General features: G+C 36.5%; 4 protein-coding genes and 2 long non-coding RNA genes across 6 annotated transcripts; 4 read left to right on the top strand and 2 right to left on the bottom strand.

The window, feature by feature from the left end:
* The first annotated feature begins 563 nt into the window (after window positions 1-563).
* Window positions 564-3,419, top strand: LOC135086776 (retinol dehydrogenase 13-like). Its single transcript, XM_063981567.1, has 6 exons — window positions 564-691; window positions 1,107-1,249; window positions 1,354-1,716; window positions 1,944-2,065; window positions 2,153-2,370; window positions 2,483-3,419. Exons 2-6 carry the CDS (start codon window positions 1,132-1,134, stop codon window positions 2,619-2,621), a joined length of 960 nt encoding a protein of 319 aa, XP_063837637.1. The 5' UTR covers window positions 564-691; window positions 1,107-1,131; the 3' UTR covers window positions 2,622-3,419.
* A 272-nt stretch (window positions 3,420-3,691) lies between these two features.
* LOC135086765 (retinol dehydrogenase 11-like) lies at window positions 3,692-6,398 on the top strand. Its single transcript, XM_063981559.1, has 6 exons — window positions 3,692-3,773; window positions 4,105-4,233; window positions 4,589-4,948; window positions 5,163-5,284; window positions 5,663-5,880; window positions 6,166-6,398. The coding sequence occupies exons 2-6, from the start codon at window positions 4,116-4,118 to the stop codon at window positions 6,284-6,286; spliced, it is 939 nt and encodes a 312-aa protein (XP_063837629.1). The 5' UTR covers window positions 3,692-3,773; window positions 4,105-4,115; the 3' UTR covers window positions 6,287-6,398.
* Window positions 6,399-6,571: 173 nt separating this feature from the next.
* On the bottom strand, window positions 6,572-11,635 carry LOC135084135 (macrophage mannose receptor 1-like). Its single transcript, XM_063978881.1, has 5 exons — window positions 11,512-11,635; window positions 11,112-11,375; window positions 10,611-10,805; window positions 10,019-10,261; window positions 6,572-6,791 (listed from the first exon to the last, which is right to left on the bottom strand). Exons 1-5 carry the CDS (start codon window positions 11,567-11,569, stop codon window positions 6,580-6,582), a joined length of 972 nt encoding a protein of 323 aa, XP_063834951.1. The 5' UTR covers window positions 11,570-11,635; the 3' UTR covers window positions 6,572-6,579.
* On the top strand, window positions 8,312-9,856 carry LOC135084159 (uncharacterized). Its single transcript, XR_010259770.1, has 2 exons — window positions 8,312-8,723; window positions 9,380-9,856. It is a non-coding gene; the product is annotated as an uncharacterized LOC135084159 (long non-coding RNA).
* Window positions 11,636-11,722: 87 nt separating the features above from the next.
* Window positions 11,723-15,698, bottom strand: LOC135084145 (mitochondrial nicotinamide adenine dinucleotide transporter SLC25A51). Its single transcript, XM_063978892.1, has 3 exons — window positions 15,606-15,698; window positions 14,989-15,188; window positions 11,723-13,157 (listed from the first exon to the last, which is right to left on the bottom strand). Exons 2-3 carry the CDS (start codon window positions 15,163-15,165, stop codon window positions 12,435-12,437), a joined length of 900 nt encoding a protein of 299 aa, XP_063834962.1. The 5' UTR covers window positions 15,166-15,188; window positions 15,606-15,698; the 3' UTR covers window positions 11,723-12,434.
* Window positions 15,699-15,998: 300 nt separating this feature from the next.
* LOC135084153 (uncharacterized) lies at window positions 15,999-17,428 on the top strand. Its single transcript, XR_010259768.1, has 4 exons — window positions 15,999-16,358; window positions 16,443-16,753; window positions 16,855-16,918; window positions 17,122-17,428. It is a non-coding gene; the product is annotated as an uncharacterized LOC135084153 (long non-coding RNA).
* The last annotated feature ends 395 nt before the right edge of the window (window positions 17,429-17,823 follow it).

The following is a 17,823-nucleotide window of genomic DNA, read 5'->3' as shown; positions in this document are numbered from 1 at the left end:
ATACCAATTGAAATAATTATAAAATTATTTGTTTTCACCCGGTGTAAACACCCACGGGTGGAATGAAACGGGTTTTTATTGGGTTTTTACCCGCATGTGGGTTTTTAGTTTTTTACCCGGGTGGAAACCCATCTCTATTGGAGATATCAAGTATCTGCTCAATCAGTGCGTTACCCCAGCAAATTGATATCTTTTTATATTCCTTTGTTTCAAAAATCAACTAAGGCAAATAATTAGAGCCCCATTTAGTTTAATAATTAGAACCTTCAGCCATTTCTTTCTACAGTAATTGAAGAAAACTGATACCGCTAGGGTAACATTCTAGTCGGGTCTGATTTATTATTTTATTTATTTTCAAAATAGAGAATCAATTTTCTTACTGTCCCGGCATAGTTAGATTCTCTAAGGTCCCCGGTGCCCCCTGTGCCATAGCTTGGCAAATGGAAAACACTGCTCTTGATAATATGGGTCAAACTTGGCAGTATGCCTTTGCCTTTTTTTCAGAAAAGGAAGATCGAACCGAAAAAAAAAAAGTTATTGACTTGTTGATGTGTCGTGTCAAAAACTTTTTTTGAGGTTATCGTTATCACGGCATAGTAGTTGGTTTTGTTTCACATTTCTTGAATAAATTTCTTTAAGTTTCCGCTATCTGATCGATTAATTTTTGTGCCTTATTTTATGCGCGTTTTCCGTAAGTATTTTATCATACTCACACAAATTATATATTGAATATCCGTTCTATTAATTCCATAAAAACTTTCCAATAACGCATATATTTCCAATAACACATACATTTTTCTTATTTATTTAAAAAAAAAAAATTGTATTAATATGTACCTAGAACTTAATTTGATTAATTGGTCCTTGATGTCCTTTTTATTTAACTAGCTGACCCCGCGAACTCTGTTCCGCCTTGAAGGCAATAAATAAGCCATCGCAATTTTTCCTTATTTGCTCACCGTTTAGACCTATCCTGGACTACGACAAACATTTTAAAAGCAAAATCAGCTCAATCGGCCCAGCCGTTCTCGAGTTTTAATCAGACTAACGAACAGCAATTCATTTTTATTTATATACCTAGATTGCATGTTTTTTAATATTTTCAGTGATTTAAATAAAAGAAAAAAAAATATGCCTTTCTTCAGTGGACGTTGTTTAAGTGGGGCCAAATTGATTGGCAAAACTGCAATAGTGACTGGATGTAACACCGGGATAGGAAAAGAGACTGCACTGGACTTTTACAAAAGAGGTAAAAATGCCTGTTTAAGTAATAATTCAAGCTATAGCTTAAAGGTGTGAAGCAAGTATTAAATTATTTATGTCAGTACTTTTGATTTATTATTGTCTTTCTAGGTGCTAAAGTAATAATGGCTTGTCGCAGCCTGGAGAGAGCAGAAGAGGCAAAAACATACATAGAAAAAGCTTGCAATAATCTTTCTGATACTGGTAAACTGGTGATTATGAAATGTGATCTGTCATCTTTGAAGTCTGTCCGAGAGTGTGCCCAGGAAATCTTGGATACAGAACCACAGATTAACATTTTAGTTAACAATGCTGGTGTCATGATGTGTCCCAAAGGTGAAACAGAAGATGGTTTTGAAATCCAGTTTGGCACTAATCACCTGGCACATTTTCTTCTGACAATGATGCTGCTGCCCAGAATTAGAAATAGCACGCCAGCACGAATCGTAACCGTCTCATCTAAAGCTCATACACGTAAGAAAACTTATAATCATTTTACATAAATTTGAAGCCCATTAAAACATTAACTTTAGTCATTTATTTTACTTTAAGACATTGGGCAGTGTTTAGCTTAGAGAAAATGTATACCTTTTTTTCAATATCCAGCATATTGAAAAAAAGGTATGTTCTGACTTTACCTCATGCAAATTGCAAACTATGTATTTGAGATTGTATGTAAATTGGTGTTTTTATTTTTTTAGGGTATGGGATAAATTTAGAAGACCCCAATTACAAGAATAGATCCTACAGTCCTGCAGAGGCATACAGCCAAAGCAAGCTTGCAAATGTATTATTTTCAAGGGAGTTGGCTACTAAATTGAAGGTGAATTTATGTTATTGTTAAGATTTTTCTTAGCGATGACTATTTATTTACTTGTGTCAAATATTCTTAATTGCATTATTTTTCTAGGAGCATAATATAGATGGAATCCACACATACTGCTTACATCCTGGAGTGATCAAAACAGAGTTAGGTCGTCACTTAAATGAAAGCCTATTTTGGGGTGCCCAGGTTATCATTGGAACTGTTTTACGTCCATTTATGAAGACTCCAGAGCTGGGGGCACAGACTACCATCTATTGTGCTGTTGATGAGAAATGTGCAGATGAAACTGGACTCTATTACAGGTAGATAGTTCATTATTTATGGTTAAACTATGGTTTATGATAGTAATAGATAAGTAAGTTAATATAAATAATTTTGATACATGTGTTTGATTAGTTTTTTTTAATGTTGCAGTGATTGCGTCGTCACAAAACCGTCAAAAAGTGGGTTGAATGATGAACACGCCAAAAAACTATGGGACCTCTCAGTTGACCTGGTGGGACTTGGAGACTTCAACCCTTTCACAGCCCAAGACCCTGGCTTGAAAAAATAAAAATATACTCTTTTGCAAAAGAAGACCGTCATCACTTATGCAAGTGTAATCGTGATTTATCTATGACAAATGAAAAATTTTATTCTTCAGCACAAATGTTATGAAGTAATTGATGATTGAAAGCAACAGGACTATTCCCACCTCTCGTTCCTACCACTGCAACTCCTGTGTAGCCAGGATCTACAGCTTGAACGCCATAAAAACCCAACCAATGAAGGTCAAGTTTATCCCGGGGGAAAGTTAAACTGTTATTAAAAGCAGGAGCGGGTGTGCGGCGGCGGGTCAATTAACCCTTTAACTGGTATAGAGAAAAATATTTGATCATCTTGTGACATGAATTCTACTACCACCAGTTATAGTAAGCCTATAACTGGTGGTAGTAGAATTCATGTCACAATATAATTTATGTTCATATCGCGATCGCCAGTGATGCTCTCCCAACCCACTCCCGCTTTTTGCCATACCTGTGGCACTTTGTTACGATTACTTTGTTACTTACGTTACAATATTAGAGAAAGAGTCGGGTTAAGCACATAGCAATTAAATGTTCATGTTTTTTTAACCACTCTAATCTGATCACACAAGTTGTTTTCTGATAATGTAAGAGAGGTAATATCGGTGGTGGTTTGTTTTTTAAGTTATAAATAGGCCTTTATATTATATTTACACTACTACATATTTACGATTTTATCACGACAGCTTTAATGTTAGTATTATTATTTACTATGAATTAAAAATAAGAACGTGAAAATGACACTTATGAAATGTAACATACTCTATTATAATTTATAAGCTTAATATTTATTTATTACATACCTACTTTTTAAATAAAAAAATATTTTATTTTAAATGTTAGTTTCATTCTACACAAGTTACATTATAATACTTGTCGTACTATTCAGGTAGGTAAGGTATACCGATAATGATACAGGGTGTTTATTATTTTAACACCAGTCTATTGCAGTTACGCATTGTCGAGTTTAAATTACCTATTATAACATACACGCACCGCTACGCTACCATTGTAGATTGTAGAGGCTAAAGTTTCATAGTCCGGCGTGGCCTTTGGTCACGTCATTCGTTACGTGAGAACGGCCAGTCTAGTGTAACAGGCTAACAGCTCGCACGCTTCGCAGCGGTCGAGGCCCACTTGTAAGTATTCGCTAATATCGCTAATTATCTGCCACTGTATTTGCGATAATAATTCACACTAATTTAGGCCTGACAGATATCATTTTGATACGGAACCTCAAATTAAAAGTGTAGCCACTAGTGTTGCTGGCTATTTATTCTAATTAACAAGGTTCCGTTAATGTATCGAAGTTTTATTAGCTGTTGTTAACGCACGCACGATTTAAGTTCGGGTACCCAAATAGATCAAGCTTTTTAAATCACCAAGAGCTATCCAGAGCTCCTTTGACCTTCCTATCTAAAAATATTAATTTAACAAGTCAACTATTAACTTTCGTTTTACGAGTTACAGTTTAATACAAAATGGATTACCTAAGCGGGTGGTGCCGCAGTTCCCGAAGGCTCGATGGACTGACGGCGATCGTCACGGGCTGCAACACTGGCATAGGCAAGGAGACTGTAGCAGATCTTTACAAGAGAGGTACATGATTTATTATGAATTTATAAATAATGTATAAAATGAATTTATTAACATTGGAAATCAATAGATTTCAATAAAGAAAAGGTAAAAGACTGCATAAACGCAGAACAACAAAATATTGTAATAATAAGTAATACACAAATACCGAAGAACCTTGAAGACTTCGCTCTCTCTTTACGTAAAAGGTGAAACTTAAGTTTTCATCATAAGCAAAATACCTACCTACTTACTTTTGGCCTTCATTTTAATTTAGTATTAAAATATTTAGTTACAAGATAAAGATGGATAAAGGATTAACTATTTATGTTAATAACAGGTGTTATCTCAGTAATCAGTCGGTATGCGTTTGTTACAGGTGCTCGAGTCATCATGGCGTGTAGAGACATAAACAAAGCTAACACAGCCAAGGATCAAATAGAACATGCTGCAGGCACAGACAAGAAAGGGGTGTTGGTAGTCGAAAAACTAGACCTATCCAGTTTGAAGTCAGTCAGAGAGTTTGCCGATCGCATATCAGCCAGCGAAAACCGCATTGATATCTTAGTGAATAATGCTGGCGTCATGATGTGTCTTGAGGGGAAAACTGAAGACGGACATGAGACCCACATTGGCACCAACCATCTGGGCCATGCTTTGCTTACTTTGCTATTGCTGCCGAGGTTAAAAGAGAACGATGCTTCAAGGATCGTGTTCGTTTCGTCGTATCTACATGCGAGTAAGCAATCAAATTGAAGTCATTTAAATTTTACCATAAACTTACTTAATGTACCTAATTCAAGAAAATTAGATAGTATAAATATTTAACTTAGTAACTTTTTAAGGGTTAAGTACAGTTTACACAAAAAGTTTGTGACATCTTTTTTGGTTGACTACTTTGGAGTTTGGATGTCACGAACTATTTGACGCTGACTATACATTGATATTTTCAGAACACGTGGTTGACTTGGAAGATATGAATTTTGAAAAGACACGTTACGATCCATACACAGCGTACTGTAGAAGTAAAGCAGCAAATATTTTATTTTCCAAGGCGCTGGCAATGGAATTAAAGGTACCATCCAGCATGAAAGATTCATCAAGCCAAAAAGTAGCTGATGCACGCTAAGATTTTGCTGTTAAATAGTTAAGCTTGCTTTCCTGTTAAATATGACTATTGATTGAGCTTATGTTGTCAACTTCTATCTTGCAATTTTTATCGTAGCTGCGCCCTTTCTTCTTCCACTATTGATTCTCAAGACCTTTAGCCTAGGCACAGACCACCGACTTTTATTTGGCCGATAGTTGGGCCCGATTTTAATTTGTATGAATGGGCACTTCCATACATGCCCATACTGATTAACTGCCCGACTAAACTATCGGCCGACGAAAAATCGATGGTCTGCGCCTCGGCTTAGCAGCTGGTAAGTAAGGAGTTATAATTTATTTGTAGAAACGCGACATATCCAACGTAACGACATACAGCCTGCACCCGGGCGTGATCAGCACTGAGATCGGACGACACTTCAGTGAATCTTACATGTGGGGGACGTCGTGGTTGTTCGCCGCCATCATGCGGCTGTTCGGCAAGTCCGTCAAGTGTGGCGCCCAGACCTCCATCTACTGCGCTGTGGACGAAGCATGTGCAGCAGAAAGTGGACTTTATTATAGGTAGGTAAGAGTGCAAGTTGTTCGTAAATACTGACTGATGTCACTTTATAAGTCTGTATTAGTTACCGATGTGGGGACTTTTTTCTTTTCTACTTTTGGATTTAAACCCAGGACCACCTGAACGAAGTTTTGCATAAGCATTAGGTATTATTGCAAGACCTTCGCCCGGCTATGGGCACAGTTTCTTTTCAGAGTAAACTAAGGCTTGAATAATGTCAGATATAACGAGGTAGTTAGTGAGTTAATTAAGTTATTGTTATTATGTGTATAAATTATTCTGTGCAGTGAATGCGCTGTGACTACGCCGTCGAAACAATGCCGAGATGACGAGTTCGCTGCCAAGTTTTGGGATTGGACGATCAAAACGTTAGATTTCCATTCGTATGACCCTTTTCGTACGAAATGAATCAATGTTAAGTCTAGTTAAATACCGACTTTATACGATTTCTTCCTCCGTGAACCACTTTATTAGGTAATTTATTTAAGACACATTTAAATAATAAATTGTAAAATAGTAACGACTTTTTTATTTTCGTTACCCAAGTTTGTTAGCGTATTCACGAACTTGACCACTCTCATCTCAATGTGTCACGTTACCCAAACACCGTCAAAAGGGAAAGTGATATTTTGGTACGGCCTAAACAGGTTTCGCAAGCCTCGCAAGGTCAGTTAATAGGAAACTCAAAGAATGTTTGGTTTTTATGGATGTTTACTAACTGCTCGTGCTAGCCTACTTGGGTGATTAGCTGGTTTCTCGCAGAAGAACATGGCAGGAGTGTTACAGTCGCTGACAGTGAGGAGCCCGCTGCGTCGGACGCTGCCGCAGCGCTGCTCTTTTACTCTTCCCGAAGCATTATTAGAACTACACTTGAGATCCCAGTCTGAGTAGCCAGTGTCTTGAACGCGTTCGCCTATAAAATAATATGATCGAGTAAAATGAAGTTAGTTACAGGATTGCAGAGCTAGAGATTAAATTATTTTTAGGTAGACTTTAGTAGGTAGGTATTTGTTTTTGTAATAAGACAAATTCTACGAGATTTGAAAACTGGTTTTACCAAGAACATTTCTATGATAAGCAGTAAAGACGAGTAGGTAATTAATATTCATCGGAATTGTTAGAAAGTAGTTTGAACACCAAATAAACTATAGACTCTATAGAATGTATTGTCTATGTGGATTATAAAATAAAAGACACTCGATCTTCGGCTTTCACAGAAATACGTTATTTCATTTCAATTATTCCCATTATAATAGGTTATGGGCCCAGTAAACCCAAAAAGTCATTAATAAGTGCATTATCTGGAATAGGCGCGTATTTATTTACAAGAAGCAAGAACTGAAATATCAAAAATGTCTTCGAACGCATTCCTAACCAGTGTGCCTAAGCTATTGGGTCGCCAGAATTACCATGAATGGGCATTTGCAGCGGAAAATTTGCTGGTCTTGGAGGGCATGTCTGACTGCATCAAGCAAGAATGTTCAGAAGCCAGGGCAACAGAAGACAGAAAAGCAATGGCCAAGCTGATCCTAACAATAGATCCGTCATTATACGTCCACATTAAAGAAGCTAAAAGCACCAAAGATCTGTGGCAGAGAGTAAGAAACATGTTTGATGATTCTGGATTCTCAAGACGAATAACATTACTCAGGAATTTGATATCAATTCGCCTTGACAGCTGCGAATCAATGACGAGTTATGTTACACAAATCATCGAAACGGCCCAGAAGTTGTCGGGAACAGGTTTCTCAGTAAATGACGAGTGGATCGGGAGTTTATTGTTAGCTGGTTTGCCTGAAAAGTATTTCCCCATGATTATGGCAATCGAGCATTCGGGAATCGCCATTACCAGTGACGTAGTGAAAACGAAGCTCATAGATTTGGCAGGAAATGACTGCGAGGCGGGAAGCGCATTCTTGAGTAGAGGGCAGCACAGTCGTCATAGTTTGAAAGTTGGTAGCACTGGCAAGTTCGACAACTCCAACCAACTTCATGGCGGTGCGTATGGCGGAAATGGAAAGTCTATGCCCGACTCATCAAATGTCAAATCGGACAAGTCAAGTGTCAAGTGTTATCGTTGTAAGCAGTTTGGACATTACAAATCTCAATGTAAACAACAGAGTAATCAGCCTCAGATAAAGAAAACAAACGCATTTTCGGCAGTTTTCTTGAGTGGAAATTACAGCAAACAGGACTTCTATTTGGATAGCGGTGCGAGTACACATATGACTCCAAATATAAACATGATACAGAATGCATCTTTTACTACAAGCATTAAGGAGATTATAGCGGCAAATCAGAATGCTATGCCAGTTTTATGCTCTGGGGATGTCGATATCATGACCGTTACTCCGGATTCCCTTTATGAAGTGACGTTGAAAGATGTGTTGTGTGTGCCTAACCTTACCACAAACCTAATTTCTATCTGTCAACTTATCAAGAATGGGAATAAAGTCGATTTTAAGGAGAATTGTTGCTATGTTTACAACAGACAGAACACTTTAGTGGCTGTAGCAAATCTGATAGATGGTGTCTACAAGATGGTCATAGAAAAGAAACAGTGTTTGTTTACATCAAGCTCTTCAGCAGCAAGCAGTGAAATGTGGCACAGGAGACTTGGACATCTGAATATGAACGATCTGAACAAGATGAAAGATGGAGCAGTGACAGGAATATCGTGCACTGATAACTCCGTGATCAACAAAAACTCGTGTACCGTGTGCTGTGAAGGAAAGCAGTCACGCTCACCATTTGGACATGTGGGAACGAGGAGCAGCGAGCCATTGGAAGTTATCCACGCTGATGTCTGTGGCCCCATGGAGGTTACTTCAATTGGTGGAGCAAGGTATTTTCTTATATTTGTTGATGATTTTACTCGAATGGTGTTTGTCTATTTCCTCAAAGAAAAAAGAGAAGTTTTCAAGTACTTCAGGGAATATAAGGAATTGGTAGAGAACCAACAATGTAGAAAAATCAAAGTATTCAGAACTGATAATGGGTTAGAGTTTTGTAGCAATGAGTTTGAGAATTTCCTAAAAAAGAGTGGCATAATACATCAAAAGACCAATCCATACACTCCCGAACAAAATGGTTTGAGTGAACGAACTAATAGAACAATTGTAGAGAGAGCCCGTTGTTTATTATTTGATGCAGGATTAGATAAGAAGTTCTGGGCAGAGGCAACAAACACCGCTGTCTATCTTAAGAATAGATCTGTAGCATCGGGACTAAATAATAAAACTCCTTATGAGCTCTGGACAAACAAGAAACCAGATTTAGCCCATATTAGAATCTTTGGTAGTCATGTTATGGTTCACATACCAAAAGAGAAACGACTAAAGTGGGATAGTAAATCAAGACAGCACATATTAGTCGGCTTCTCAGATAGTGTAAAGGGATACAGAGTTTATGACCCCATCAAAAGATATATTACAATTAGTAGAGATGTTGTTGTACATGAGAATGCAAAAGGAAACTGTACATCAGATTCTAATGTAACAGTTTCAGTTGGGGATATTGTCCAATCAGAGGTTCCAAGCAGTAGCAATAACATGGATGAAGAAAAGTTGGATGTCATTATGAGCCCTGTAGATTTCACTGAAAATGAGTCGCATGATGACACAGTAGGACCTTCAGAGTCTAATGCTTTGACGACTGATTTGGATTCAACTTTGCATCAATCTCAAACATCTGAAGAGGTGAAGGAAACAATGTTACCAGAACCAGCAATTACAGTAATACCCAAACGAGTGAGAAGGCCACCAGAACGGTATGGGTATACTAACTAATGCAATGCCAGCTGATGTTCTGACTTAAGCGTTATGTTCCGTAAAACTTGTTTTTGTAATTATCGTTTATTTGCTGTAGTTGGGGTGTTAGAAAGTAGTTTGAACACCAAATAAACTATAGACTCTATAGAATGTATTGTCTATGTGGATTATAAAATAAAAGACACTCGATCTTCGGCTTTCACAGAAATACGTTATTTCATTTCAATTATTCCCATTATAATAGGAATCAAAATAGATTCTACGGTCCGACGTTGGTAAACATTTTACGAACGTATGTTGATACATACTAAAGACCGGCCACGCCCTAAAAATAAGCATTTTAACTACTAGCGGTTATTTAAAAGACTACCGTGCACGGTCCTATAGTGATGCTGCTGGAAGAGGTCACTGAAGCCAAGGAAAGCGATGTCGTTGTTTGGCATCCGCCTCTCGCCGATCTCCTTGAAGAGTTGCTTGATGTACTCGGCCTCCTCGCGGTCATTGAGGACCACCAAGTTTCCGCCGCCAGCAAGGCAGGTCGAGTACGCATCGAACCAATTCTGAGGCTCGATGTGGGCCATATAGCAAGTCTCGTTGGGACCTTTCGTCCAATCTACAAAATCAATATGCATGGCATGGTAGTGTATTTAAGATAATAAAATTATAAATGACCTATTATAGCCACCATCATCAATTTTTACGCGAGTTTTCCCGCTGGTTGACATAACGTTTCTATTAATAGATATTCGCGTGTTTGTTTACCTACTACAAAACTTTCATATCCTATTATTAATACCGCACTGTCCAATAAAAACATTGCTGATGATGGTATGGTTTTGCTGACATCATGAGCAGCAACAGTGATTCAATATTAACAGAGCTAAAAATAGGCAGTTTGTACCAATTAAATCGATATTGCTGTTAGTTACCTAACAGCTAGTTTAAAATCAAAGTAAACTTACTTAAATTATAACTGTTGCATTCCGGCTTCGGCACGATTCTCTGAGCACTAACTTTGCATACAAATGGTAGAGGCTTCTCGCAGGGGTGCATGAACAAACGACCGGAGCGCCGCATGGCCACGCAACGCCCACCTTTGAACTCGGGTTCTTTCTGTTCCCATAATAGGTTGAGAATAGAGTGTAACATTACATTACCTAAAAATTACACCAAGATTGATAAATAGGTACATACCTACCCTTCTTTACATCGTGATAAATCTACGAGTTAGTATAGCCTGTACGCTGCCGAGACTCCGGCTCGAAGGACCGTTTACGAATTATGACGCAGCTAGGTAAATTGAAAAATTATGTTATTTGGTATCACATCATTTCTCGATTATTTTGATGTTGTCAGGGGCTTGCGTTGTTATTTGAGATAAAATTAGATAAGGCACTGAATAGAGATACGAGAGCTGTACACGCCCATTATGAAAATGTTGCTTAGTAGGTTAATAAACTCACCGTTAATTGTTACAAAAACTCTTTCTGCATATAAATCATGCATACCGACGTAGACTCCTAGGAATTTATCCAATATACCCATGATGAGTACCGGGAGTGCATCGGCTTCATCCAAGTTCTCTGGCACCATGAGCTCTGTGCCCTCGGCCTCGCATCTTATCCTAGCCTTCGCCCAAGGCTCGGGCACAAAGTGCACTTTATAGAAGGCATTGAACGCTTTCTCAAATCGATAATCGTTGCGAAACTCTGGCCGCTGTGATTGTGCTTGAAAAGTAACGACACAATTCATATTAGGAGGCAATAAGAATAGCACAAAATTCTGATACTCTGAAGTTGGCTAATGCATGGCAAACACAATTTGTTTTTTGATCTCGCGAAATCAGCAAATAAAGCGACTCACCTACAAATACAGTGAGAGCACCAATTACGATTTGTATTGCAGCAATGGAATATTTCATTTTCAACCGCCATGATACGAAAGTTGATTGCACAATTTTACGACTGAAGTAAAATGATAATTGTAATTGGTGAAAGAGTAAAAAATTATATCCAAACGTAATTATTTTTTATTTCTGATTTTTATAATAATTATGACACAACACAATTGTTTGATTACATAAAATAAATAGGTATCTAAAATGAAGTAGTATTTTGAATATTATACAAATTGCGGTCTACACACTCTTTACAGAAAATTAAAAATATTTAAGCTCTTTTTCAAACATCTATGTTGCAGGATAAAATCAAGTGTAAGTAGATAACATTACATTAGCATACCATAACAATAAATAGCCAGCATTATGGGATAACATGTTGTGATTACAATGTGGATGATTATGTACAAAATTTTACTATTAGCATTTATTTATAAATACAAAGTACCTATAGAACACACCTCTTGTATAGTAACGAAGTAACAACACAGTACGAATCCTGGCCAATTTTAGACTTAGTAGTAGTTTTCTAAATTGTGTTAGCTGGAATCTGAACCCAAGGATCCTTTGCGCTCTAAGCGATTCATACCGCGCCATTAGGCTGTCATATACCATTATAATAGGAATATTTACATAAATGCTTTACATTAAAAGATCTACTTAAAATAAAATTATCTAATTCAAACATACTGATAATCACATCTATCTCCTTTTATCACTTCTGTACAATTTTCAGTTAATTAAAATGAAATAACAATAAATGTTACTTTAGATTGTTTAACAATTTCATATGAAAATAGCACATACTTTTAATGATGAGTAATCATCATTCACTTAAAATTAAACAATAAATAACAAGCTGTTGTAACAAAATAAGACTAAATTGCAATTAATATAAATGTTTTCTAAAAACTTCATATGAAGCATTTATGATGCCCCAACTTAAAAAAGCGCGGGATATATTAAGCAGTGCTCCATGATAGAAATTAGCAAAATTTGAGCCTCTTTTACGTAGTAAATACTTAAATTCATACAATATTGTTCGATGTGGGCCTCCTAATTCACATTGCATGCCTATTTTAATCACATTGAGGGGGTAGAAAAGAGTGCTCAAAAGTGCTCCTATTGAAGCACCTGCTAAAAAGTTCTGTAAGCTTGCATAGAACAATAGTTCTTGGTGAGGCAACCTTACTTTTACTTCATCTCTAATGATGAAAAACATAGCATTAGAAGGACCATTCCTTAACAGGATGGGGGTGAGGCCTCTGTAAAACTCTTTGATACCATAGTGCCTAGCGATATGCCTTGTAGCATGTGCAGTGTTCTGAAACTCCTTGTGATACTTAGGGTGTATAAGTAGGGTTTGTATCCTCTCAAAAGGCATGAGTGTAGCCTCAACACAGCCAGCAACAACTCCAGCAATTGATTTAGCAACATATGGGTTAACTTTGTTGTTTAACAGTGGTTGTAAACATTCATCATATACTCCAAACATCAGCGACATAGATAAGGTTCTTTGCATTAGAGGAGGCAGCATGCCCCGGTATAGGTAACCTAAGCCTTCCTTTTGTAACTGGTTAAGTGCAAAAGTAGCTTCCACTCCATGCATCATCTGAAAAAATAAAGTATTTATAAGTATTGTGAGACTGATGAAATGATTGACATAGGGGCCGTCCATAAATTACGTCATCGATTTTTTCAGATTTTAGACCCCCCCCCCCCCCTACAATCATCCTATCGTCATTTCTTAATGACCCCCCCCCCTTCTCCCAAAATTGACGTCATTATTACCAGTTTGATAAAATTAAAACACTTTTTTTTTAATAGATAGAGTGATTCTTAAGGAAGGTTTATATCCCAACTAATCCCAACTAATATTATAAATGCGAAAGTAACTCTGTCTGTCTGTCTGTCTGTCTGTCTGTCTGTTACGCTTTCCCGCTTAAACCTCGCAACCGATTTTGATGAAATTTGGCATAGAGATAGTTTGAGTCCCGGGAAAGAACATAGGATAGTTTTTATCCCGGTTTTTGAAACAGGGACGCGCGCGATAAAGTTTTTCTGTGACAGACAAAATTCCACGCGGGCGAAGCCGCGGGCGGAAAGCTAGTGTATAATACATCAAATACATGTAAGTACCACGGACGAAGCCGGGGCGGGCAGCTAGTATTATCTATACTTATAATAAATCTGTAGAGAGGTCAATTCTGTACATGAAATATATTTTCAAAATAACTATCAGGGGGTGATTAGTGATCGATACTGATGCCAAAAATGCAATCAGTAAAATTTTTGTCTGTCTGTCTGTCTGTATGTTCCTTATAGAAACAAAAACTACTCGACGGATTTTAACGAAACTTGGTACATTTATTTTTCATACTCCTGGGCAGGTTATAGGATACTTAAGAATTCCCACGGGAACGGGAATTAGCGGGAAAATCATTTTGTATGAAAAATCTAAACCGCTTAAGTTAGACGCTTGAAATTTGGCATGCAGGTACCTTAGTAAACTAAAAGCTTAGTTACAACAGGATATTGCAAAATTCCCACGGGAACGGGAGTTAGCGGGAAAAACATTTATATGAAAAACTCTAAACCGCGTAAGATAGACGCTTGAAATTTGGCATGCAGGTACCTTAGTAAACTTAAAGCTTAGTTACAACAGGATATTGCAAAATTCCCACCGGATCAGGAGTTAGCGGGAAAAAAAATGGTATGAAAAAATCTAAACCACGTAAGATAGATGAAGGGGGTAAAACGGGATCCACGCGTACGAAGTCGCGGGCGGCCGCTAGTATGTAATATTATTGTTAGAGTATTTTATCTGTAGTTATTACTGTATTTGTGTACATCTATGTTACACTAGCTGACCCGGCGAACTTTGTTCCGCCTTAATGGCAATAAATAAGCAGACTTTTTTTTAAATTTCGAACGGGATAAAAAGTATCCTATGTCCTTCTCCTGGCTCTAAACTACCTACCTTTTTTTATTTTCATACAAAAAAATTTGATAAAATCCGATTTGTATGAAAATTAAAATAATTAAAATGAAGATATCAATTTTCTGACTTCACCATACCATTTATATGACCATGTTAACATGGGCTAGTGTCGGCTCATATACCCATTTACCTAACACCCTGTATAGATTATGTATGTTTATTATTATGAGTTATTTTAGTATTCTACGCGCCTTAGCCGCCTCTCACATTTGCAGTCTCACTTACTAGGTGTGCTGGAAGAAATTTCTTTTTAGAAATAATCTTTTTGTACGTGAACAAAAAACTATAAATAAATAAATAAGAATGACGTCAATTTCGAAACACCCCCCCCCCCCCTATCTATCATTTACCGTCATCCGCAGACCAACCCCCCCCCCCCCTAATTTAGAATGACGTAATATATGGACGGCCCCATATTCACATTTATAGAGATTTAACTAACCTGTCTGAATATGAGCTTGTTTAAAGGGTAGCTTATTATAATATTGCAGAATGCTGATCCTCCTCCACACACAAACTCTTTCCAGTGCACCAGGAGGCCTGGTGAGGGCACTGACACACCATCTTTGAGGAGTTGTTGTTCAGTCATATCCATTTTTTTCTTGCAGTCACATGACATTATATTCAAGGGTTCCCCATTCTCTGTCCAAAGATAGTTTTTGAGATATTACTTTCAAGAGATATTTTAATGATAGTTTCATGAAAGGAAAACAATATTCATTGTCCATTATTAGTGTCTCAGGCACCTTTTTTAACCATATTTTTATAGTAATCAATTTGTTTCACCATCATAAACGATGGTGATACGAATGAGAGCACGAGCATGTGATAAGTTCCAATGCTTATTTAGAAACTAATCTGCTAATATGGGAGGTACTTTTCTATCGTAACGACATAGGAGCAGTGACATAATCAAGGTAAGTTAAACATGGTGTTGTTATTTACTCAGTAATGCTAGTTATTACGAGGAAGTCAGTTTAATTATGTAAAATATTACGTGTGAAACAACTTATGTTTTTGCTATATATTGTAAACAGAGTGGATCAATAGTGCATATACCTGGATAAAGTAAGACCTATGCATTAATGTTAGTACTAAATAGTGGAAACGATCAGCTGCAATTCCGAGCACAGAATATTTAATTCACATCACTTCTACCACGGGGTGGAAACGCCATAGAGTTTGACAGCTCCATAGAGAGTGAATTTTTTTGACAGTTCCGAGAGGAAGTGACTTTTTTTATAGTTGTCGTTTGTATGCGACAATGGTCTTTTGCGTGTCTGGAATCAAGTTAGTAAACATTTTCGAATTACAACTTCAACTTTTATTTATAAATTATTTTATTGAATCTATTTGCATTCTATAAATGAAATGATTATTTAAAAGTATATTAATTCAAAGTCGTAATTTTCACTTTAATCAATTTAGTTCCGTCTCAAGTCTACAACTGTGACATTATTAAAAAAAAAAACGTCAAAAATTTTCATCGAAAAAACGTGTTTTTCTAACAAATTTTATCTAATTAAAATCAATAATTTCTCAATCAATATTAATAAGAACTACATGTGCATGGATTGCCAGTTGGATTGATGTTTGTTTTAAGAAGAAATTTCTCTCAAGTAAGATATCCACTCGAGAAAGGTTATTGCAGCTTGCAGCAACATCATGTTTTATCAAGTATTGAACCACACAAAGGATTAAATCTTCATTACAATATCATTCATAACTCCATTTAAATCAATGGAAACTAAATATGGATCGTTTCATGGAGTAACAACATACTTTGGAGTTTGGACCCAAAATACAATACACGTAGGTACATTGCAGGCATAGATTGCAGGACACAGTGAATGATACGTGTTTTATACAGTGAATCTAAGTACCTATTTGTTTCAGGTTAATATCGAACTTATAAGGTGTTAAGCTGCAATTACAATAAAAGTGCTTGCTATGGAATCACCGGTGCTGATCATTATTGTCAACTGTTACTTAAAATCCAGATGAACCAACCTTTACTTCCTATTCAAATAAGTTTAGAAGAAACCTATATAAGCAATAAAACCAGACCAAGAATGCTTGATTACAAACGATGAACTCATTTCATTTGCAAGTTATGCCATGACATAAATGCATTAAATTAGGAAGATTTGTATTAGATGAATTACCCAGATAACAATTAAAACAACTTCTGTTGATAAGAACATTTGGTAAGTACCTTTAAAATTTAAAACACCCTCAAAATGATTCTAACCTTATCCTCTGACGCTTTTCGACTAGGATCAAATAAAAGTTAATTATTTAATTACAGATTGGTGGAATCCAGATTCTGTGAATGTACATGTAATTGATTGACAAGTACACCATTTGACAAGGTAAATTAATTTTATTTAACAAAGTAGTGCAAATCTAGAAACAAAACAGTAAGTAGGTATGGTAGATAAGACAGATCACTTGTTCATCTGCTGTACTCTTCATAATATTAGTGTAGAATGTAGATGATGTAGGAGATTACAGTCTTACGGTGACATTTGCATCTTTTTGCTCTAAATTTACAAATATTTCATATATTTTACAGGTGGTGAGAAACGTGTAGATCTGGCCTGCTTACAGTGGCTATTGGATTGGACAGAACCAAAGTGAGAGTGAACGTGTGAATTTATGGAGAACATTAAAAACTATTTTACTATAAGTCATAACGCAACTTATTTTGTATGAGTTACATACAAATGTCAAGCCGTGAGTACATTATGTAAAAACTAAAACAATGTACTGTAATCACAACAGTAACTGTAATCTTTTAAAATCCAATAGTTTTAATGCTTATTGATTTTCGTAAACAAAATATTTCATGTTATATTTCATCAATAAAGTTTCATTTGATACTTCAATAGTTTTATTTTTAACCGCAATACATGAAAAGGAACGGAATATAAAAAAGTATGACAGGTATATTTAATCTGTGGGCGGCAGACGCCATATTGTATTCAGCGCCACCTACTGGACAATCTAGCTCGGTACCAGTTTGTTTATCGTTTAACCAATACTAGGGCCGTTTCCTATCTGTCTTTAGACATACTCTCTAATCTGTGACTTCTACGAAATCAAAAAACCACATCATAACCAAAAACAGTGAAAAAAAGTATGATGGAATGTCAATGTCAAAAATCCTGAAAGGTACTGTCATTTAACTTTTTAATTTAAACTTAAGGTATTGAGATGTTACAAATTGAGTCAGTCGTTTTCAATGAGCTATAAAGCTGTGTTTACACACTTACGC

This window comes from Ostrinia nubilalis, chromosome 2 (genome assembly GCF_963855985.1).
Source record: "Ostrinia nubilalis chromosome 2, ilOstNubi1.1, whole genome shotgun sequence".
Taxonomy (NCBI): Eukaryota; Metazoa; Arthropoda; class Insecta; order Lepidoptera; family Crambidae; genus Ostrinia; species Ostrinia nubilalis.
Note: the sequence above shows the minus strand (reverse complement) of the source record. Positions and strands in the feature narration are given on the sequence as shown.

Excerpts from the sequence above, each read along its gene's own strand:
- LOC135086765 (XM_063981559.1), top strand. The coding sequence starts at position 4,116 with ATGGATTACCTAAGCGGGTGGTGCCGCAGTTCCCGAAGGCTCGATGGA. Across the intron at positions 4,949-5,162 it reads TTCGTCGTATCTACATGCGA|AACACGTGGTTGACTTGGAA; the intron begins GTAAGCAATCAA and ends TGATATTTTCAG. Across the intron at positions 5,285-5,662 it reads CGCTGGCAATGGAATTAAAG|AAACGCGACATATCCAACGT; the intron begins GTACCATCCAGC and ends ATTTATTTGTAG.
- LOC135086776 (XM_063981567.1), top strand. The coding sequence starts at position 1,132 with ATGCCTTTCTTCAGTGGACGTTGTTTAAGTGGGGCCAAATTGATTGGC. Across the intron at positions 2,066-2,152 it reads AGTTGGCTACTAAATTGAAG|GAGCATAATATAGATGGAAT; the intron begins GTGAATTTATGT and ends TTATTTTTCTAG. Across the intron at positions 2,371-2,482 it reads GAAACTGGACTCTATTACAG|TGATTGCGTCGTCACAAAAC; the intron begins GTAGATAGTTCA and ends TTAATGTTGCAG.
- LOC135084145 (XM_063978892.1), bottom strand. The coding sequence starts at position 15,165 with ATGTCATGTGACTGCAAGAAAAAAATGGATATGACTGAACAACAACTC. Across the intron at positions 13,158-14,988 it reads ACAAGCTCATATTCAGACAG|ATGATGCATGGAGTGGAAGC; the intron begins GTTAGTTAAATC and ends TTATTTTTTCAG.
- LOC135084135 (XM_063978881.1), bottom strand. The coding sequence starts at position 11,569 with ATGAAATATTCCATTGCTGCAATACAAATCGTAATTGGTGCTCTCACT. Across the intron at positions 11,376-11,511 it reads TGCTCTCACTGTATTTGTAG|CACAATCACAGCGGCCAGAG; the intron begins GTGAGTCGCTTT and ends TTACTTTTCAAG. Across the intron at positions 10,262-10,610 it reads ATGCAACAGTTATAATTTAA|ATTGGACGAAAGGTCCCAAC; the intron begins GTAAGTTTACTT and ends TTGATTTTGTAG.